General features: G+C 42.4%; 1 protein-coding gene across 1 annotated transcript in view; it reads left to right on the top strand.

Moving 5' to 3' along the window:
* Positions 1-24144, top strand: part of DCBLD1 (discoidin, CUB and LCCL domain containing 1) — a 112323-nt gene that overhangs the window by 79191 nt on the left and 8988 nt on the right. Inside the window, exons 6-11 of the mRNA XM_075340022.1 lie at positions 8623-8756; positions 11646-11686; positions 19381-19587; positions 20617-20741; positions 23144-23291; positions 23884-24000. Coding sequence (XP_075196137.1) covers positions 8623-8756; positions 11646-11686; positions 19381-19587; positions 20617-20741; positions 23144-23291; positions 23884-24000 — 772 coding nt within the window. The remainder of the gene's footprint in view (positions 1-8622; positions 8757-11645; positions 11687-19380; positions 19588-20616; positions 20742-23143; positions 23292-23883; positions 24001-24144) is intronic.

Raw genomic sequence — 24144 nt, 5'->3', positions numbered from 1 at the left:
ATTGTAGCCTTAGATCAGGAACAGAACAGCCATTTATAGGACATTTCATAACTTTCCCAAATTCATATGAAAAAATATTCAGCACATTCTGCATTGAACTACTGTACCCAATTTATTATATATTATAGGAGTCAGTCGGTCCATTTTATTCCGACTCCACCAAAATGAACACCGACTCCACAGCCCTGGTTCTAATGCACCCAATGAGAGTTGAAGGATCAGTTTATAGACATAATTTTTTTTTTTTTAAATACAGATTAAAGCACCACTCTAGTGTTTTTTGTTTTTTTTTATTGAACTGCTGGAGTGGTGCTTTAAATGAAAGTCCCGTGCATGATACTCTCCTTCCGGTGGCTTCATCTTCTAAAGTCACTGTTCTGATCGGTCTCTGGTGACTTGTGACCTCCAGTGTTTTTTGGAGCGCACTGGAGATCACAACTAAATGTATCTCTGTGAGAGCCATGTTCTATCACTGTTGCATGTAAATGGGTGCCGATCAACTTCCTACAGTGCCTTGCAAAAGTATTTGGCCCCCTTGAATTTTTCAACCTTTTCCCACATTTCAGGCTTCAAACATAAAGATAAAAATTGTAATGTTATAGTGAAGAACCAACAACAAGTGGACACAATTGTGAAGTTGAACAAAATGTATTGCTTATTTTAAACTTTTAAAAAAAAAAATAACTGAAAAGTGGGCGTGCAATATTATTCATCCCCTTTACTTTCAGTGCAGCAAACTCACTCCAGAAGTTCATTGAGGATCTCTGAATGATCCAATGTTGTCCTAAATGACTGACAAAGTAAAGGAGACGAAAAATATTGCACAGCTCACTTTATTTTTTATTTTTTTTTTTTTTGAAAAGTTCAAAATAAGCAATACATTTTGTTCAACTTCACAATTGTGTCCCACTTGTTGATTCTTCACTATAAAATAAAAATTTTTATCTTTGTTTGAAGCCTGAAATGTGGGAAAAGGTTGAAAAATTCAAAGGGGGGTTGGGCAAATACTTTCGCAAGGCACTGTATATCATGATTGACCCACATTGCGGGAAATTTACAAGCCTATGTAAAAGGTTATAACATTTTTTGAAGTATTACATTAGTCATTTTGTGCTGATCACTAGTTTGTAGCACGGTAAGAAAATAGACCGCACTTCTCCGCTGTGCTGGATGAGATTTATTCAATAAAGTGCAGGGTAAAAGGCTGGAAGCAACCTGTATGCCGGCTGCTGCTAGAGGACCACTCTAGCAGGAGCCGGCATACAGGTTGCCTCCAGCGTTTTACCCTGCACTTTATTGAATAAATCTCATCCAGCACAGCGGAGAAGCGCGGTCTATTTCTACCATATGGATCTTGTTTCATGACGAGCACCCCGCTCTGGATTCTGGACTAATTACGGCTTGACTGCAGGCGTATGCGGTACCGCAGGTAAACACGCAGTGGTGCAGGACCGATCTTGTTTATTCATGATCACTAGTTTGTGCTATGGTTCCCAGCTGTGGTCACATCCTTGGGTCATCGTTGGAAACAGTGAACAAGGTTGCTGTCAAGCACAAACCTAACAGCCTGAAGGGGTTTCTCCTTTTCAGTAATTTAATGTCCATGGCTGCAGGTTATTATAAAGAAACAAACCGTGCTTTGCTCGCGGTCCAGGGGTCCAGCACTGATTCTTCGCTGACACCCCTGTGTATGGTGGCGACAGAGCAGCAGCCAATCAGTATGCTTAGCAGCTTTGCCAGTGTTGATGGATACCCCCTCCAGAGCCTCTGAGTGCACTAATTGGCTGCCACGCTGTCACTCTGAGGTCAGCTGCACAGCCGGTGCCAGGCATCCGGATCAGTGACAGAGTCTCGACTGTGGACCCGAAGAAGGGGAGGACAGCATGGTTTGTTTCTTTATAATAACCTACAACCGGGGACAAATGTTTACTGATCAGAAGCAACCCTTTGTACTATGTATTGGCACAAATTATATCTTCACACACTCCAGTTGCCATACATTGCCTGCCAATCTTCTAGAGCAACCTACGTGCAGGCGTTGATCCAGCTAGAAAGGCTGAAAAGTTTTGAAATCTGTAGGATTGAGTACTGTAGGTGCATTTACACCAGTAGATTATTGGCAGATGTCCCAAATTATCTGCCAGTGTAGACATGCCGGCAATCACCTGACGAATGAGCAAAATGCTCATTCATTGGGTGAGTGCATCTTTTATTCCCACAAAGAAATTCATTGCTATCAGCAGTACATCGCCCCACGTAACAGGGATCGTGCTGTATGGGGACAGGACCTTCATTTAACGATTGTCAGCCTATGGAATCAGGCCAGTAAGTGAGCGCTGAATGACTTGTCGATCAGTGCTAGGTAATTCTGCCAAATCGGCATATCTAAATACACAATCAGGATCAGTACAAGGTAGGCAAAGCATTGTCCTTTCCAAAATTACTCAACTTTTCATAGAAATGGATCTGTTTGTAAAATCCTTCAGAGATGGACCTCACTTCATGCCAGATATGGTGCCGATGCTCCTGCATGTTACATATTAGCCAGTTCCTTTTTGCATTTCAGTGCTGCAACGATCACTCGAGTTTTCAGCTCTTGGCAGCCAGATTAGTTGGATTTTCCTATTGAGAGGGTTCCCATATTTGGGCAAGTCCTGATTTAAGTCGGCTACATCCATTTCTAATATTCATCCATTGCTGGAGACAAGAGTATGATTTAGAGTTGTGTACTAAAATAGATTCCCATATGCTTGATGAGTTTCATGTGCTGACGATAATATATTCAGCTCATTCAGCTTTGAGCCGCATCAGTGGTTAAGCGAGCCGTCCATCTGCAGCTAGAACCCTGCGCGGTCTGTGCCTTGTTCATCACCGGACAGTTGACAGACAGGCCATCTGAGAAAATCCAGTTCATCCTCTGTACAGACAGATGTGGTTGGATAGTAGCACCTGACAGAGGTCAGATATCCCCCACAACAATCACATTCCTACACTATCTCCTGAGGGTGATGGACAGGCCAGCCAACAATTTGTGTGTACAAGGTCATTTCTTTCCCACTTCAGCAATAGATGCACAATACTGTTGTCTCATAATGATCCTATATCATACTGTCACTGCAATTAAAGCAGCAATTTAATCTGTAATATGAATCATGTGGGATTATGCAGATTGTACTATTAATTGTCCAGTGGAGACCATCTGCAGGGAAAATGTCCCACAGATTTGATGAATCTATCCACTTTGGATTCAGCAGTCCAGCAGGAGACCCTTGTTCTCATTTTGTAGGTCTGTTTTCTGTGCATCTCTGGCTGCTTTTAGGCTACATGCGCACGCTGCAGTTAGTTCTGCTCACAAACTACACCTTGTCAGACAGCCTGGAAATGTAAAAAAAAACAAACGCTTGTAATGTAGATGCGTTTTTGGTGCATTTTTGTTAATGTGTTTTTAAAGGAGAAACAAAATAGGATAGGATAGGATAATGGATAGATAGCTAGAATAGATGGTAGAAAAAAATAGAATAGACAGAACATATAGAATAGATAATAAGAACAGAATACATATAAAAGAAATAACAGAATAGCTTCATAGAGGGATAGCCAGCTTGGCCAGCTGTTGTTTTTTTTATTTTTGGGGATAAAAAATGACGTGGAGCCCCCCCCCCCCTCTTTTTCATATCAGCACAGGAACAGCTGCAGACTGCAACCCTAAGCTGTCTGTTGTACCTTGGCTGGTTATGAAAAATAGAGGGGATTTATTTTAAAAAATATGACATGGGGAACCCCCATTTTTTTCTAATACCAGCCAAGGTGCAGCAGACAACTGTGGGGCTGATATTATTAGGGTGGGAAGGGCCATTTTTATTTGGCCCTTTCCAGCCTAACAATAGCAGCCCACAGCCGCCCCAGAAGTGGCGCATCCATAAGATGCACCAATTCTGGCGCTGGGCCCAGCTGTTCACGATTGCCCTGGTGCAGGGGCAATCGGGGTAATAAGGGGTTAGTGGCAGCCCATAGCTGCCACTAAGCCCTAGCTGAGTAATGTCAGGCGTCTGAGACTACCCACATCACTAATCTGTAAGTGAAAGTAAACAACCACAAACAGCTAAAAAATCCTTTATTTGAAATAAAATAAAAAGCCACCTCTTTCACCACTTTATTAACCCCCAAACACCCCTCCAGGTCTGAAGTAATCCACACGAGGTCCCACGGCAATTCAGCTCTGCTACATCCCTGTCCTGTTACAGCGATCGGCCATAGAGCATGAATGCCTGCCGACAGACATAGAGAGCCGCAGCGATCATAATGAACTGGGGTGAACCCCTGACGTCACAGCTACGGGTCCCGCAGTACGGCGTGTGTCGCAGCAGTGACGTCACGGGTTCACTGCTCTGAGGTTTGGGAAGGAAATGCATGCAGTTTTGGGAGCAAAACTGCACCCAAAAAATGCACAAATACATGGCAAAAAAACACAACGTGCGCACAAGGCCTAAAGATCTCTTTACCTATGCTACTGTATACAGGGACGGTTAGGCAGGGATTAGCAATATGCACCCAGAACTGCTCGTGGTTCTGGGTGCGTGTTGGATCTGACCGGTTCCCTTTAACGTACCATAGACAAATAAAAGCAGCTTTTTTACTGCTTAGAGATGCTCTTTTTCTGCAGGAAAACCTTATCAAAAATGCCCTGTGTGAACGTGGCCTTAGATTAATATCAGCCAAACACCATTTAAGGCTGGGTTCACACATAGCGACAGCGATAACGACGTCGCTGTTACGTCACCATTTTCTGTGACGTAACAGCGACCTAGTAAGTCGCTGTTATGATCGCTGCTTAGCTGTCAAACACAGCGACGCAGCAGCGATCATAACGTCGCTACATGTTCAGAGAGCAGGGAGCCGCGCACACTGCTTAGCGCTGGCTCCCTGCACTCCTAGCTACAGTACACATCGGGTTAATTAACCCGATGTGTACTGCAGCTACATGTGCAGAGAGCAGGGAGCCGGCACTGGCAGTGTGAGAGCGGCGGAGGCTGGTAACGAAGGTAAATATCGGGTAACCACCTTGGTTACCCGATGTTTACCCTGGTTACAGCTTACCGCAGCTGCCAGATGCCGACTCCTGCTCTCTGCTCGCTTCATTTTGTCGCTCTCTCGCTGTCACACACAGCGATCTGTGCGTCACAGCGGGAGAGCAACAATAAAAAAACGAACCAGGGCTGTGTGTAACGAGCAGCGATCTCACAGCAGGGGCCAGATCACTGCTCAGTGTCACACAAAGCGAGATCGCTAATTAGGTCACTGCTGCATCACAAAAACCGTGACTCAGCAGCGATCTCGCTGTGTGTGAAGCACCCCTTAGTCTGGCTAAATGATTAGCCTTGCTATCTTAAAATAAATCTGTCAACAGGTTTTTGCTATTAAGTCTGAGGACAGAATGCTATAGGGGTTAAAAAAAATTGATGTCAGCAATGTATCTTTTATCAAGCTCTGTGCTGTTTACTCGCAATGATTGTTTTAGCATCAGGAGATTATCATTCCTTGGACTACATGTGTGTGAGCCATATTCCAACACACCCCCTCCTCTGGTAAGTAACTCACTGTGTACAGGCATTGTACACAGAGACCCTGGTGTGGGCAGAGTTTGCTCTCTCAGCTCTGCTTCATCTTACAGCTAGCAACTCTGATGTACAACTGCTGCACCCAGTAATCTAAGTGATACATCATTGGAATCAGGGTCTCTTTGCCTACAACAGGCTACTTTCAGATGAGGTAGCAAAATCCCGCTCACAGATTCCATTTAAACATAACCTGTCATCAGGTCAAAATTGGCCAGTTTTTTATTTTATTCCCACTCCTTGTCCTATATTCTGTTTCATTAAAAACGCCATACACTTCCTAAGATATGGCCTTATTATATAGTGGAAATTTTCATTCAAGTTGGTGTGGCTCATTGGGTAATCATGCAGAGCAGCCTAAACCCATGCCCCCAGAGATTCATGTGATCACCACCTCCTTTGTAAAGACCGTAAAATGTAGCTCCAAATAAAAAGATCCATATCTCTGGAACTGTAGAGTGGATTTAAAGAAATAAAAAATTGAATACTCTGAGAACAGAGAAATTAAAGTAAGGCTATGTGCACACGTTGCGTACTGTCCCTGCAGAAATTTCTGCAGCAATTTGAACAGCACACGTGCGCTTCAAATCGCTGCAGAAAAAGTCCGTAATGAAAAAAAAAAGCCGATTTCATGCGCACGTGGCGTATTAAAGCGCAGCGCTTCGGCTGCTGACCGAAGCGCGCGTTCTAAGTAGCGACATGTCACTTCTTTCCTGCGCTCTGCATGCATCCCCCGCTCTGTCTATGGGAGGAGCTGCAGGCAGAGCGCAGGAAAGAAGTGACATGTCGCTACTTAGAACGCGCGCTTCGGTCAGCAGCCGAAGCGCTGCGCTCTAATACGCCACGTGCGCACGGCTCCTGCATAATCTTCATAGATTATGCAGGGGACGCAGGATGCATGTAGTTATGCTGCGGTGCAGATCGCAGCGTAACTGCATGTAATTACGCAACGTGCACACATAGCCTAAGAGTAAAAAGTGGCCTCCTTTGACCTAGTGAAAGGTATTTTTAAAGTGGCCATGCACATGGGATAGCTGCTAGAAGAAATGGTAGGTCAGTCCACTTTAAGGTCGCTTAATGTATTGGATTAAAGTGGTATTTTGTTGTCAGAAAACCTACGTCTCACCCTCCTTTGGTGCAGTACGGCGTCTACGCTGGAGTTCTTGTCTTATCTGCACCTCCGACATCACAAGGACAGTGCTGCAGCCAATCAGTGACATCAGCGTCTCTGCTTGAGAAGATGGCACAAGTAGCTGAGCTCACTGATTGGCTGCAGACCATAGAAAATATTGGGAGTACCAGCAGAGCCTCAGCGTGATACCCAGGGAAGAGTGAGTAAGACTTAGTATTTTTCATTCTTTTAAACAAACTGTACCTTTGGATAGGTTTTCTGTGAAGAGAGAATCTCTGTAAGACTTTACACTTGTAAGGCTAACAAGAGAACCCTGATGCTATTTGTCTCTGATGTTAAAGGGAACCAAACATCAGCATTTTCCTATATAAGGTGCAGCCAGTGCAGTACTGGCACTATCAGGCACATTGTGTACATACCATTAGTGGGCAGCTCGGGTGTTTAGGCTGTGAAATTCAACGTTATAAAGTTTGAAAATTCATGCACTTTTTCATTGACGTGTGTACCTCTGCTGCTAATGTCTGGGCGGGTTATGCACGTGGTTTCCCGCCCCCCCCCACCGCCTGTTCCTCCCTCTCACTGGCCGTATGTAAATTTCTAATCTTCAGTTACACGGCGTCTGAGTTAGCGCCTGCGCATAGCGCTTATCTCCGGCGCTGTGTTTCTGAAGCCCACAGTATTATGGTGCATGAGAGGGCAGCGCATGCGCCCTCGCTTCTTCATATCTGTTGGGAGCACGCGCGGTCACAACAGGACTGGAGAACAGCTGATCTTACCGATTAGCTGCAGCAGATGATATTGTAGGAGACGTCTGCTGTAGCTAATCAGGGTAAGATCAGCTGCTCTCCAGTCCTGTTGTGACCGCGCGCGCTCCCGTGGTCACAACAGATCTAAAGAAGTGAGGGCGCATGCGCCGCCCTCTCATGCACCGCCCTCTCATGCACCGCCCTCTCATGCACCATAAGGGTATGTGCGCACGTTGCTTTTTACCTGCTTTTTACCTGCTTTTTTGCTGCTTTTTCTTCTGCTCTGTTTAATACCAAAATGGATGTGTTCTTCTATTCAAGCAAAGTCTATGGGAATTTGGGTTTCTTGTTCACACTATGTTGTTCAAAATGCTGCCTTTTTGAGGCAGAACTTTGGTCAAAAACTCAGCTTTTCAAAGAAGCAACATGTCAATTGTTTTTGCCATTTGGGTTTTGCACTGAAAAGCTGAGTTTTTGACCAAAGTTCTGACACAAAAAGGCAGCATTTTGAACAACATAGTGTGAACAAGAAACCCAAATTCCCATAGACTTTGCTTGAATAGAAGAACACATCCATTTTGGCATTAAACAGCGCAGAAGAAAAAGCAGCAAAAAAGCAGGTAAAAAGCAGGTAAAAAGCAACGTGCGCACATACCCTAATACTGTGGGCTTCAGAAACACGGCGCCTGAGATGAGCGCTATGCGCAGGTACTAACTCAGACGCTGTGTAACTGAAGATTAGAAATTTACATACGGCCCAGTGAGAGGGAGGAACAGGCGGAGGGGTGGGCGGGAATCCACGTGCATAACACGCCCGGACATTAGCAGCGAAGTGCACGCGTCAATCAAAAAGTGCATGAATTTTCATACTTTATAAAAGTTGAATTTCACAGCCTAAACATCCGCGCTGCCCACTAATGGTATGTACACACTGTGCATGATAGTGCCAGTACTGCACTGGCTGCACCTTATACACCAAAATCCTGATGTTTGGTTCCCTTTAATGAGTGTAGGTTTTATATAAACATCAGTTTATGATGGAAATTAATGCTGGTTTCTCACTTATAATTAATAAGCCACTATGTTACAAATGACCAGAATTTTTTTTTTCCCTCTCTAAATTTTGCAGACTTCATTACTTTGCAAAGCGGCGATTCATGCTGGAGTTATTGCGGATGAACTTGGGGGTCAGATTCATCTCACCCATTACAAAGGTGCAAGTCGGTACAGCCGGGTACAGGCCAATGGAATCTTTTCAAAAGAGTAGGTTTATGAATCAAGCACAGCCTTTTCGTGCATTGTCAGTAGCGTTGTTCACGGTTTGCTGATTAATTTTAAAGGTCTATAGTGATATACAGTGGAACTTTGGATTTCGTTCCAAGAGTGTGCTCTTAAACCAAGTTACTCTTATATCAAAGCAAATTTTCCCATAGGAAATAACTGAAATGCAGACAATTCTTCCACAACCCAAAAATATTTACTGCATTTATACAAACCTATTACAATAATACAATGTAATGTACTGTATTCATATTATTACAGTACACTAATACAAAAAGTACAGTACAGTAAAAAACAAAATAAATTAAACTGCACATTAGCTTACAATGGAATTATTGGTGTGCGAGAGGTACAGTATAAGCAATGTGCTGCACTGGTTATCAATAAGAAAGTACAATACTATATCCACAAATGCAAATTAATAGACATGCTGTATAGTATATACTGTACTGTACAATGGTATACTGTATACAGTACATATGTACAGAAGGCAGGTCAGAGTGTGGCAAAAGAATGGAACTGTAAATGCACCGTGAGTATTTGCTCTTATTGCAAAGCATTGCTCTTAAACCAAGTTAAAAATTTTTAAAAAAACTTTGTCTTACAAAACACTCTCAATCCAAGGTTCCATTGTATTGTAAAAAAGAACTTGATACACTAGAAAAAAAATTGTATATAAAAATGTATCAAAAAAGTTCCACCATAAAAAAAGGTTGTAAAAATAACAAGAAAATGCACAAATTTGTATGAAGGAGCTTTCACAATACTTCCCGGACCTGAACGTCAAGCAGGTCGGACAGAACTGCAAATCTTTTGACCTGTGGAAAGGATTAGTCGGCTGTTCTCAGAGCTTTAGATGAATTTCCCTGGCATGGTAATGTGCAGCGAGTCTGTTAGCCCCAGTTCTAATGATATAGTAAAGTTCTGAATGGCTTCCTTACTGTGTCCATGACCTTGTCACTCCGACTAAAGTAATTAGCAGTCCCCTTCTAGCGTGTGGGCTGACAATAGTGTTCTCTTTCATAGACCTATAATGGGCATTGTTAGGAGTTAAATGCTACAGCGTTTTCTCAACGAAGGGAGGTAAATGGAGTTCAAATACCAAAGGCAGTGCTTGTGTTGTGTCGTCACAGGCTAGAATTCCAGCTATTCTCCGGTCTGTGGACGGGCAGCTTGTAGTCACATTTACTTTGTTACGGGACATAAATATTTACAGCGTCAATGTATTAGTCACCTACAGACCTGTGGCTTGTGTTGTGTCACAGTTTAGTAATGCTCCATTATGGACACATTATCTTGTTCTGGGGTAAAGATCGTATGACATCTCCTGGTAAAGAACAAATTTACCTCTACTTTTATTTAAAGGGGCTGTCTAGGCTTGGGGCGCAAGTCTCCAGTCACTCAGTCTTGTGAATTCTCACAGCACACAGTGTGCATGCTGTCAGGATTCTCTGTTGCCATTGCCTTGAGCTGGCGGCAAGTATTCAATTTGCTTAAAGTGCAGGGACATAGCGGCACGGTCTTGTTCAATATCAGAAAATTGACTGAGGCCTGACACCTCTAGTCAGAATGTGGGCAGAAGTGTGCAGATTGCATACTTACAATCACGTGACTGCTTGCTCCCGCTTACGATCACGTGACAGTTTGCTTCCGGGACCAGGACAGGAGAATCCTGAGAGTGTGCACACTGCAAACTGTGAGGAGTCACAAGTCTGCAGTGACATAGAGCAACAGTAGACTTGCAACCCATGAATGGACAACTCCTTTAAGGGTAGCCATACAGCTCATGACTCATTTAGAAGTCTGTAATTTTTCTGTTACTTAAAAACATACTGTTATTTATCAGTGTTTTGGATCAGAGTTCCATCAGTATTTGTTCCGTGTGTCAGTTTTTACCATAAGTGTATAATCGGTCAGTTTCACGTATGAAAAAATAAATTTTGTTTTCAAAGCTTCTCCTATTCATTGCAATGTTAATCATGTGTGCTGTTCATCATTTTCATAGAATCGTAGACTTGTTGACTATGACTGATTAAAAACAAAAAAAGTAACTGATTTTTTTTCGGGCCACATGGTCTTAAAAAAAACACGGAAATGTGAACAGCTCCATAGACCATAATGGGTATGTGTTTTATCCGTTCCAAACATGGATACGACACGTATGTGACTCTTGGACATCTGAATGAGGTCTTCTATGGCTGTCCACCAACTGCTCAGTAGGCTGATAGTTATCCCCCAATCCACCACACATTTATTTACACACATGCTCACCTCACTGCTGTGTCCTCTAGAGCTATAGTGGAATTGGCTGCTGCCACACACACCCGGAGCAAAGGATTGGGCACTTTACTGTCCAACATGTCCAATTCTTCATTTGCTCTCAGGGGACACTGCCGTACACATGTCCTGCTGATATCACAGCAGATGCCACTGAGTCTGCATATAACCGTACACTGGACAATGTAGTACTCGCATAAAAACCTGGTTCTTTATGCTATTTTGGTACAGAATGAGTTTTCTTTATCCTGACACTTGACAGGAGAGCATATCGGCATGACCCCAAACTGCAAAGACACTGACTTGGGAACAGCTGTTGAATCACCAGAAGATGACACTTTAAATGCTACTCCTAAAAACTGAATAAACATGACAATGATCCTTGACACGGCGTGGACTCTACACAAACATACACAGGGCAAAGGCCTCTGAAACTAAAGAAAAGCCTTGTTCAATGATCATCTGTCATCTGTGGTGCAGGCACTGATAGGAGCAGCACTTTGTACCTCTCAGATAATGAGATTACCCGCCTAGTGAAAGAATGCTTTGTCTCCTGCTACTAATCACTTTTCCCGCTTTTGTTTTTTCTCACAGTGGCTCACTTTCCGATCAGAGATTTGTATTTAACAGTCTTGGTAAGAATAATGTACTGTAAACGTCTGTGTGTGTGCTTGTGATTGAACTTGTGTGTTCTGTAATGTTAATGGTGGACCTCCCGATGTGCCTCTGCGGCATGTGTTCAGTATGTGGACTGCCAATGGATAGGAAAAATAAATATATAGTTGTGAGAAATACTAAATACACGCTCTTTGAATTGTGTGGTTTTATATATCGGGACATAATAAATCTCATCCTGCAGAAGGCTTTATAATTGGGTAATTACAACCTAAGATGAACAACAACCCATGGCAGTGTGTGGAAGATCAAGTACACCTCAGGAATCAGTGGCTTGTAGAACCATCTTTAGCAGCAGTAACTTGAAGTCATTGTTTTTTGTATGACTTTCAGTCTCGCATCATTTTAGAGGACTTTTATCAGTCTTTACTTTACAATGTTGCTTAAAGAGTTTGTCCAGTACTTTTACATTGATGGCTTATCCTTAGGGGCACTTTGCACACTATGACATCGCAGCTGCAATGTCGGTGGGGTCAAATCGAAAGTGATGCACATCCGGCGTCGCTGTTGATATTGAAGTGTGTAAAGCGTTTTTGATACGATTAACGATACGATTACGACGCTTTTGCGATCATCGGTGTAGTGTCCGACATTTTCATAATTGCACGGCAGCGACGTTACGATGTTGTTCCTCATTCCCCTGCAACAGCACACATCGCTGTGTGAGAAGCCGCAGGAGAGAAGAACATCAGCTTACCTGCGTCACCGCGGCTCACACCGGCTGTGCGGAAGTACGGAGGTGGGCAGGATGTTTACGTCCCGCTCATCTCCGCCCCTCCGCTTCTATTGGCCACCTGCCGTGTGACGTCGCTGTGACGCCGCACGACCCGCCCCCTTAGGAAGGAGCTGACCCATCTTCTTATAGCTGCCAGGTACTGCACATCTGCCCTCCATTCAAATCAATAGGCGGCAGATATGTGGTATCCAGCCGCTGTCGCTATCAGGAGACTGGGCAGCTCCGGAACTGAGGATTTCCAGCCACAGTCTGCTGCCACTGGCAAGGAGAGCAACTGATCGGTGGGGATGTCTGATCCCGGTTGATCAAACATTGATAACCTATCCTAAGGATAGGCCATCATTGTAAAAGTAGTGGGCAACCTCTTTAAAGGGAATTTTTCACCAGTTTTTGCCACCTAATCTGAAAGCAGCAGAACGTAGGGGCAGACATCCTGATTCCAGCAATGTTTCACTTACTGGGATGCTTAGAGTAGTTTTGATAATCTACTGCTGATTAATCAGTGATTTTATCATTCGAGAACTACTTGGCCTGCTGCAGGTAGACCAGCTTATTCATCAGCTTTCTATAATTGATATCATGTTCCCCAAAATAAGACACTCATATTATTTTTTTCCCCCCGAAAAATGGGCCAGGGCTTATTTTCAGGGTAGGGCTTATTCTCAGGGAAACATGATTTGAGAGTAAGTTTAGTCTCCCAAAAAAACAGACCCCCGTTCCAGGAAAGTCATACTTACCAGACCCCGGACATCTGCGTCTCTCCCAGGTCCTCCTGTGATCTTCGGTGGGTGCCCCCAAGGAGGTATGCTCCATACGGTCCTCCCCTGCTCCTGGCCAACACGTGCATATATCAGATCGCGCACACACTCTCACCAGATTCGGTGATACTGATTGCTTCTGGGACGCAGTGCAGTGGCGCACGAGGACCTCTGGTGGGATGCCTAGAGGACCTGCGGTAGAATGCATCAATGCGTTCCACCACATGGATAGATTCCCCTGTAGGCCGTAAGCAATCAGTATCGTTGGATGTGGTGTGTGTGTGTGTGTGTGTGTGTGTGTGTGTGTGTGTGCGCGCACGCTCCACTGCAGGTCCTCACGTTCGTTGTCTGAGTATGATTACGGGATCTGTCTTCTTTCTTTTGGGGGTGTCTGCTTTCTATAATGAAGTGTTCTACAGTATTTTTTCAGCTGCATGAACACTTCATTATTGAACTGCGACCAGGGCTTATTTTCGGGGTAGAGATTATATTTAAGCCTTACACCGAAAATGCTGAAAATTCCTGCTAGGGCTTATTTTGGTGGAACACGGTAGATTTGTAGCAGAGGAAACATTTATTTTTATCAATATGAAAGCAAACCGCTCAGTAACTGACGCATCACAGGAATCGGGGTCTCTGCCTCTACCTTATGATGCTCTCAGATGGGGGAGCAAAAACCTGGTGACAGATTCTCTTTCAGTTAATTGAGATTTGTGATCATTTGTTTATATACAGCTCTGTTAAGATCCCAGAACAGGATTTTATTGTTGAGGTCTGGACTTTGACAACACTTTGATTCTTGTTATTTTCAGCATTGATGTAGATTTGCTGATGCTCTTGACCTGTTACATGATGCAGTTTCATACAAGCTTTAACTTTTTGATACAATTACAATTTTAAAAACCCACACAAACATGAGGAGAATATGCATACACCTTGCAGATGTTGTCCTTGGTGTGATTTGAACCCAGAACCCCAGCGTTGCAAAGCAGCAGAGCTAACCACTGAGCCACCGTGCTGCCCAATAATAAACCTCCCCATTGAGTAATCGCTATAACAGGAGGGGGAGACTTACCACTATACTAACAAAGATTGACATCTTAAATTACCCTCATCTGTCCAAAAAACATTTATTCCATATACCTTGTGGGTTCTTAACATGCAATTTTTCAAGCTTTAGCTCTGCTGCCATGTTCTTTTTAGAAAGAAGGAGCTTTCTTCTGACAACTGTTTCAAACAAGCTCAAGTTCATGTAGTTCAGTTAGGATGTTAAATGTTCAGTCTTTCTAGCTGAAGCCTTTAGAGTGTAAGCTGTAGCTCTTTGGTTTGTTTGTTTTTATGGGGTTTTCTTGCAATTTATCTGAGCATTGTATAGTCTTACCTTGGGGTCACTTTACTGGGATGTCCATTGCTGATAAGATTGTCATCTGACTTGAATGTTTTCCACTGGTGAATAGTCTTTCTCATGGTAGAATGATGATCTCCTAATTGTTTGGACATGGCTTTATAAACCTTCACAGAGAGATGGACAACAATTGCTTCTCTAATGCTGGGTTCACATATAGCGACGCAGCAGCGATCACGACGGGCGACATGACCTTATCAGGATCGCTGCTGCGTCGTTACATGGTCGCTGGTGAGCTGTCAAACAGGCAGATCTCACCAGTGACCAGCCCCCAGCCAGCATAGGCGGGTGGAAGCGGTGCTGCGCTTGGTAACTAAGGTAAATATCGGGTAACCAAGGGCTTGGTTACCCGATATTTACATTGGTTACCAGCGCACACCACTTAGCGCTGGCTCCCTGCACGCCAGAGTACACATCGGGTTAATAAGCAAACCCTTGCTTATTTACCCGATGTGTACTCTGGCGAGCAGGGAGCAGGCAGCGTGAGAGCGGCGGACGCTGGTAAGGAAGGTAAATATCGGGTAACCAAGGAAAGGGCTTCCCTTGGTTACCCGATGTTTACCTTAGTTACAGCTTACCGCAAGCTGCCAGAAGCTGGCTCCCTGCTCGCTTCAGTTCGTCGCTCTCTCGCTGTCACACACAGCGGGAGAGCGACAACCAAAAAATGAAGCAGGACATTCAGCAACGACCAGCGACCTCACAGCAAGGGCCAGGTCGTTGCTGGATGTCACACACAGCGACAGCGACGGGACGTCACTGCAACGTCACAGAAAATGGTGACGTAGCAGCGACGTCGTTGTCGCTGTGTGTGACACCACCTTAAGATCATTACTGATATCTTTCCACCTTGGTATTGTGTTAACACACGCCTGAATGTTTCAGGCCAGCAAACTGCCCAAACGTCTGCTGTTGGGGTTCACTCACACGAGTGTATAAATCGGACTAGTGCACTCCGATTTATGAAAAAAAAAAAAGGGATTGCACTTGGACCGATGTTATTCAATGAGGCAGTGCACATCTGCATTTTTTTTTTTCTCAGCTTTATTCAGCATGAGAAAAACAAAAATATCAGATGCCATACGGATCATCATTTATGGCATTTGATTTTTACGGATACATTACAATTCTCCAAGATGGGGAAACTGTAAGTGGTTTTGTAAAAGCTTAAAGCACCATTCCAGTGATTTTTAGTTTTTTTTTTTTTTTTTTTATTGCACTGCTAAAGTGGTGCTTTAACTCCAAGTCCTCTGCTGCCAGTCGTACACTCACCCTTCGGCATCTTTATCTATTTTCAGTGTTGCTCCAGTCAGTCTTCAGCACTTTGTGACCAGCCGATAGGTCCATGGAGTGTTCCATGGAGCGAGCCAGAGGTCACAACTCAATGCATCTCTATTAAAGCCTTGTTCTGGCTCTCATAGTGATGCACTGGGAATTTGTGACATAACATCTGACTTCCAGCCAGTCAGAAGTTACAGTCCCAAGATGGCGCCGCATGACGAGAGCAACATTGAAAAAGGTGATAATGCCGGAGGGTGAATATAAGACAGAGGACAGGGGACCTGGGTTTAAAGCAATACTCCAGTGCTGGGGGAAAAAACATGGAGTGGTGCTTTAATAGCTGCTGAGTTATAAAAACGGATTGCATACAGACCACACAAGGATAACAAGTGGGAAAAAAATCATCCCATTTTTCTGGATGAGAATGGGGCTAATTTGTTTTATTTGTTTTTTATACACACTTGTGAACTCAGCCTTTTGGTGATTGTCACACTTAGTAATGAACAATTAAGGGCATTTAATTAGCAGCACCTGGCTGCTACGTCCCTATTTTATTATGTAAATAATAATTTATTTTAATTTTTGCAAATCCAATTCTGCATTAGCCTACTTTTTGTTAAATAATGACACTGTAATTTGCCATTTGCCATTGTTGTTCATTTGAGTGTGTATTTGCATACTTGCATATATATATATATATATATATATATATATATATATATATATATATATATATATATATATATATATATATATATATATATATATATATATATATATATATATATATATATATATATATATATATATATATATATAAAATCTCAGATGGATACAGTCAACCTTAAGTGTTGGCACCCTTGAAAATGGTCCAGAAAATGAAGTATTTCTCCCAGAAAATTACTGTAATTACAGTGTTTATACATGTTTACCTCCTTTGTGTGTATTGGAACCACATCCAAAAAAAATGAGAAAAAAGGCAAATTGCACATAATTTCACACACAGCCCCAAAAATGGGCCTGACAAAATTCTTGGCACCGTCAACTTAATATTTGGCTGCACACCCTTTGGAATAAATAACTACAGTCAGTCGCTTCCTATAACCATCAACAAGCTCCTTACATCTCTCCATTGGAATTTTGGACCTCTCTTCTTTTCCAAACTGCTTCTGGTCTCTCATATTTGAAGTGTGTCTTCTCCCAACAGCAATTTTAAGATCTCTCCCCAAGTGTTCATTGAGATTTGAAATCATTGCTGGGCACTTCAAAACTCTCCAGCATTTTGCTTCTATCCATTTCTAGGGGCTGCTTGAAGTATTTTTTGGGCCGTCATTGTCCCGCTGGCTTTGCGTCCATGACCTAGAACACAAACCCAGCTTTCTGATACTATGCACTGCATTGGGATCTAAAATCTTTAGTAATCTTCAGATTTCATGATTCCTTGCACACAGTCTAGACAGTCAGTGTCAGAGGCAGCTAAACAACCCAAAAAGATGTTTGAGCCTCCAGCATATTTGACTGTAGGCACTGTGTTCTTGTCTTTGTAGGCCTCATTGTTTTTGGTAAACAGAATGATGTGCTTTACCTAAAATCATTAGCTTGGTCTCATCTGTCCACAAGACTCTTTCCCATAAAGATTTGGCTTATTCACGTACATTTTGGCAAACTGTAGTCTACATGTCTGTGTCAGCAGTGGGGTCCTCCTGGGTCTCTGCCATAGCATTACTTTTCATTCAAATGTCAACAAATAGTTGGCGCTGACCCCGAGTCTGCAGTACAGCTTGAATTTCTTTGGATCTTGATTGGTATTGCTTGTCCACCATACGGACTATCCTGCATTTCAAACAATCAATTGTTCTCTGCCTTCCACATCCAGGGTACAGTGCCATGGGTTGTACACTTCTTGATTATGTTGTGCACCGTGGACAAACTAACATCAAGATCTCTGGAGATGGACTTGTAACCATGAGATTGTTGATATTTTTCAACAATTTTGGTTCTCAAGTCCTCAGACAGTTCTCGTCTCCTCTTTTCTGTTCTCCATGCTTAGTATGAACAGTGCAAAGAGATTGTCAATTTCTCCCCTTTTCATCTGGTTTCAGGTGTGATTTTCATATTGCCCACACCTGTCACTTGCCAAAGATGAGTTTGAACAACCATCACGTGTTTAAAACAAAGTGGTATTCCCACAATTTTGGAATGATGCCAACAATTTTGTCTGTCCCATTTTTGGAGTTTTGCGTGAATTTATGTCAAATTTCCCTTTTTCTCTGGCTATTTTTTGCTGCTGTCCCCATACACACAAAAGAAATAAACTGTATAATGAAGCCTGTGTACATTGCAATAATTTTCTGGGAGAAATACTTCATTTTCCGGAACAATTTCAAGGGTGCCAACACTTTCAGCCATGACTAGATAGATAAATAGACAGAGATGTGTGTATATGTAGTAATGCACATAATAATATACAATATATCTACAGATATTCATATCCTGCCTATGATTTGCCATTGTGTATATTATTGCATTACATTATCAGGCATCAGTTCAGTAGCACTGTCAAGGCGAAGGAAAGTGAAGGACTTTCAGAAATCAGTAACCCGGGGTCAGGATACATCTGCAGCTGTGCTGTAAAATATCTAGCTTGTTGAGGCAATGTGTGAAGGTTACACAAATTCCACATTCGGAGTCTGCCTTCAGGGCTGCCCCTTGTGGTGTACTGTACTAGAGCCACCTCTGCCTAGGCTGCTTTGTATCCACGTACGTACGTACGTACGTACGTATGTATGTATGTGTGCATGTATGTGTATGTATGTATGTATGTATGCATGTATATATATAATGTATATGTGTGTGTGTGTATATATATATATATATATATATATATATATATATATATATATATATATATATATATATATATATATATATATATATATATATATATATATATATATATATATATATAAATATATACAATGTGTATGTATGTATGTATGTGTGTATATAATATATATATATATATTATGTACGTACGTGTGTGTCATAGGATTGCACCTACTGTGTATGCAGGGGGGTTTGGCCAACATTCGTTAGGATGCTTCTGTCTGTAAATGTTTAAATCTAGCAACATACACCCCATACATAATGTGTAAAAATGAATCCAGTGATATGGGATCTGTTTTGTGCCACTAGATTAAATGTGGCTTAATATGGGGCCAAAATAACTATTCCTCATTTAACCAGCTGAATATATTTCAGAATTTTAGAGACATAACTTTTCCCATCAATAATCATTGAGAACATGTAGAAGATGACCTCCATTGTCTATTTCTGGGGTTATATATGGATGTATCTAGAGACCTGCCAGTATTTTTTTTTCTCCCATATTGCTTGAGCCATAAGTGAAGGCCGTTCATGATACAAAGAGCGAGAGCGCGTTTTATTTTCTTAACCTTCACTTGTTGTTCTGTTAAGACTGCAGCGCTTCGCTCACTGGAGGACACGACACAGACAAATTTTCAGCTGACTCGTCCTGGGAGTGGAGCAGTGACACTGGTGAAATGATACGATGGTCTCCTGAAAAGGCACAGCTCAACAGTCCTGGGGTCTCTTGGGCATCCAGTCATCAGTCTGACAGTGAATGGCTAGAAATTGATTTAGGAGACAAAAGGAAAATTACTGGTGAGTCCCATCGCTGTTGCACAAAGGATTTTACTGCATGAATTTTGACCATTGACTTGGAGGCAAGTCTAAAGGCACCATACACATTGGACAGCTGACTAGCTAATGTCTATGATGGCTTGCTGACTCTACCTTGACTAATATCGGGCAAGAGAAAGATCGGGCATCTTGAGTTTCAACTCCCAAACCTATTGCATTCTCTGGACACAGGCCATAACAAGTGGTGCCTGACAGCAGTTTTCTTCCCTGTCTCTAATGAAAACATGAACAAAGTTTAAAAATTATAACACATTTACATCCTCAATGATATTTGAAGGGATTCTCACCATAGACCTGAAGGGCGACTCTCTGGACATGGAAGAGAATTGGTTTTCTCTTCAATTGATGGCGAATTTACAGATTAAAGGTCCAAAATATTAAGACTGGCGTTGGTCATGCCAGTGTTGATGCGGGAATGCGCTGGAGTAAGACCATCATAATTCACGAAGGGGCAAAAACCTCTTTATGAATCAGAATCGCTAGATGATTGGTAGGCGTCTTGCCACAAATCGTCCTTCAAGACTTAAGATTTGTGTCGTACCAGACGCCACCGTTCGTCATGCCTCAGCTACGCCTACTTTGTTGGAGCGGGGCTAAAATGGCATGAGAATGGCAAAAGTCATATAGTTCTTTGCGTAGCAGCCGGTTGTGCCAAAATTATTCAAATTTTCAAAGCTTTTTACTCTGCAATACTGCGATTAAAGTTTTTGATGAATGGATCCCATGATTTGTGTTTATGGCCTGCTTTTGTGAATAGAGTTTCCAATGTAAATCTTTGCATGACAACAGTTGTCTAATTTGCACATAAATACATTTCTATATAGTTATATAATGGACAATTATAATAATTCTAATCCCCTATAATATTTTAGAGATACTGTATATAGATATTGTATGATATTGTATATTATTTACATTACTGAAGTGTGTCAATGGGCCCGATCTTCTAGATATTAACACTTCAGAATCTGGTTTCACGTTTTTTTCCAGGTATTGTAACTGCAGGATCCACATTACCCAACTTTAACTTTTATGTGACCTCTTATATCATCAACTACAAAAGGGACGGATCCAAGTGGAGGAAGTACAAGGGAGCTCTGAGCAGTGAAGAAAAGGTGAACTCTCATTCCCAACTCCTGATCGGTGCACACTTTTCCCTCTAAATTCAAAAGGACATATGTTTTGCAGAGTGATCACAGTGGCTGTACCCTAATCTTGTCTTTTTAATTGCTTAAAGAGGTTGAACTACCATAATATGTATATTCATTTATGAAGTAAAATCTTTTATTTTACTTAATGTTAAAAATTATGTATAGTTTTATATATTTATCTTGTGACAGTGACAGAAGATAGCTGGTCGCGCATGCACAGTCAAACATCAGTTACATATAAAAAATCTGCCACGCCCCAGGCCCTTGCGATACTCGGTTCCAGGTGGTGGATAATGGGGATCACCGTCACAGGTAGCTGTGTCCGGTTCCGTTACCTGGGGGGAGCGCTCGGTAACAGGGTTATTTTAGATGTCACTCGTGACGCCACTGGCGGGTTGCGGTAATAAGATGTCCCACCTCTGCTGTGGTTTTAGGGACAGATGGTATAGCAGCAAGTGTGTTAGCGCCCTCCACCAGTAAGGGCTTAAGTCCCATGTAGGTGTGCTGCGCCTTTGGTGCGCCAGTAATAGACACAACACAGTTCTTGCAGATTAACCAGTATTTACTGTATGTTGCAAGTGCAGTTTGGTACGGCTGGTCAACCGACTTTCCTTTGTCCCGATGCTGACTTGAGTCCCAGTTGAGCCCTCCGTGCACATGCAGAGCTGATGGTCCCCTTGCCTGAAGCTGTTGGTGACCCGCGGCGCTCTGCTCTTTGTTTTTCCGTGCCCAGTATGACAGGCCTCACGGTCCCTTGTGGGGTAGGCTACTTCTCTGTGCCCTCTCCCGGGTCTTATATATGAGGCTGTGTCCCTGAGCCTATGGGTGTTGTGGTACCCTGGATGTCACCACACTCTGCTGGATCAGCAGACCGCCTGGAGCTGTCGTCTACTCTGGGGTCCAGTACCCCATAGTGCGTAATACCAGAGATCTTCTGTCTACCCTCAGGCTACTACCTCCTAGTCACCCTTTGGGGTCTCCTCACAATCCTTGCTCCCTTCTCACTCACTGACTCTTTCAACTGTCACTCCTTCAACTGTCAGTTTCTCCTCTGCCTAGCAACCCCTGTTGCTTTCCACTAGCCACGCCCCTTCCCCAGGCTAACAGCTAAGGGATTGGTTCTCACATCTGCCCACTGTTAACCCTCTACATGCTGCACCCAGTTCTCAGGGAATGTGCCCCTACCTATGTGTGAGGTGTGGGTTGTCAGCAGAGGGTGTTCCAGAAAGCCTTAGGATCCTGCAGACCACTGGGGTAGCATACCCCAGGGTGCTGCATTTCCATAAGGCAGGCAGGATTGTTAAATCTATAGGTAACATTCTTATGATAATACATAAATATATTTATTATAACCATGCATTATATAAAATAGAAGTACATTTAAAAAGGTCAGAAGTACAATTTTCTTCCTAAATATACATATTAGGGTGGCACAACCTTTTAAAGGGATTTTGCTACCTCATCTGAAAGCAGCATGATGTAAGGACAGAGACCCTGATTCCAACAATGTATCACTTGGTTTACTAGGTGCAGCCGTTGTGACACAATCAGTTTTTAGATGTAGCAGAGCTCTAACTCTGCCCACACCACAGATTTATGTATACATTGTATAGTGACAGTGAGCTGCTTATCAGAGAAGAGAGCATTGTCAGACCAGAGCTCTGTGCACTGTAGTCCTCGCAGTGATTATCTCCTGGTAATAAAATCTTTGTGTGGAAACAAAAGTACATAGCATAAGTGACTGTATTCAGTGTTTTAAATCCTACATCATGCTGTCATCAAATTACAAAGCAAAAACCTGCTGACAGATTCCTTTTTAAAGCACCGATCAATAATAATCATGCTGCTGGTCGGAGTAATGTAGCTTTCCATTTTTCTGTCTCGTTACATGCCTTTTCAGGATTATTCTTACTAACTTTTTATTTAGCATATGGGCATTATAAAAGGTAACATAACAGGTGCACTAACAACTCGAATACTGACTAAAGAAATGTTCAGCTGGCAGTCATCTCTCACAAACTTCCAGCGAGTGCGGAAGGGATCCAAGGCTTTGCCAGCCACTTCTTATCACAAGTCTTCTATCTGGATGATAATCTTCTGCTCCACATTATTTTCCTGTAGCTTCAGCTCCTGATATGATTTGGTTCCATAGCTTCTTCTAGTATTAACACTAGAACTACTGAGGTAGTCATTCTGACTACTTTGCACCATGTATTTCTATATAGGTGTCACGAGTCCAGTAGTTCTAGTGTTAAAAAGTGGAATACTCACTTTCAGAAAAAAACGCTTTCCGTTGTCTGTATGTAGGTCTTCGCAACTAATTTTTGTTTTATTTTTACATTTGTTTTTTTTTTTTTTTTATAAAGGTTTTTGAGGGCAGCTCAAACTTTCAGGATCATACTCGAAACAACTTTATCCCTCCCATTGTGGCTCGCGTTGTTCGGATAATACCGCGGACCTGGAACCAAAGGATCGCTCTGAAGGTGGAACTAATGGGATGCGCACTTGCACAATGTAGGTGAAGATCCATCCATCTTTGGTTCTGTTTCTCTATGTTGCCATATGTGATTTGTGCTGATGTGAGGAGGGGCAGAATCCAGTTTTTAGTTATTAGTATTAATGTAGCGTTTACATTGGAATTTTAGATCCCTTAGATTTTTTGTTTCCTTTGGGGTTTTTATGAGAGGTGTGCAAGAAATGTACAGTTAGTGTATAGTGAGTAATGTGCGTCAGAAACACAATTGACACAGAATATAATTGTGACATAAAACAAAATAAGCTCTAATTGGGCTAAATAATTAAAATCTGAATTTATTTAAGAAAATTTAGTCCCGGTTGAAATACTTTTTAGGATTTCTGACGTGTAAGAAATGTTTCTGCACAAAAACTCTTATGGGCTTGTATAGAGATGTATGGCGTCTTTACTGTACCTCCTTATGCTTTTCGTTGGGTATTTTTGTTTCATATTTCTATAAATCGTGGCAGGGTTCTTGAGTTTCTGCCTGTATGGCTGTATTGTCCTCTGGCTGTGTAAATATAGGAGCATACGGCTATTACCCCATGGCACTTTTTCTTTAAACCGTCCATATTGTTTTTACCTTCACAGCTCACAATTCATCCACTCATCCCATGTGGAAGAAACCAAATGAGAAGAATCCAAAAAATGTCACCAAGGAAGAAAAGAACATCACTGAACCTGTTCCATCTGAAGAAAATGATTTTGGTATTTATTCTTATCATTATAGTAATGCATTTGTTATGGAAAACAGTTTCTTCAAGTTTTGTTAAAGGGAGCCTGTCAGATCCCATATACGTTCTGACTTACAATAAGGGTGATGTGTGGCCTAGAAACCCTTTCTTACCCATC

This window comes from Anomaloglossus baeobatrachus, chromosome 3 (assembly GCF_048569485.1).
Source record: "Anomaloglossus baeobatrachus isolate aAnoBae1 chromosome 3, aAnoBae1.hap1, whole genome shotgun sequence".
Lineage (NCBI taxonomy): Eukaryota > Metazoa > Chordata > Amphibia > Anura > Aromobatidae > Anomaloglossus > Anomaloglossus baeobatrachus.
The sequence above is the reverse complement of the archived record's forward strand: the minus strand, read 5'-3'. Positions and strand labels throughout refer to the sequence as shown.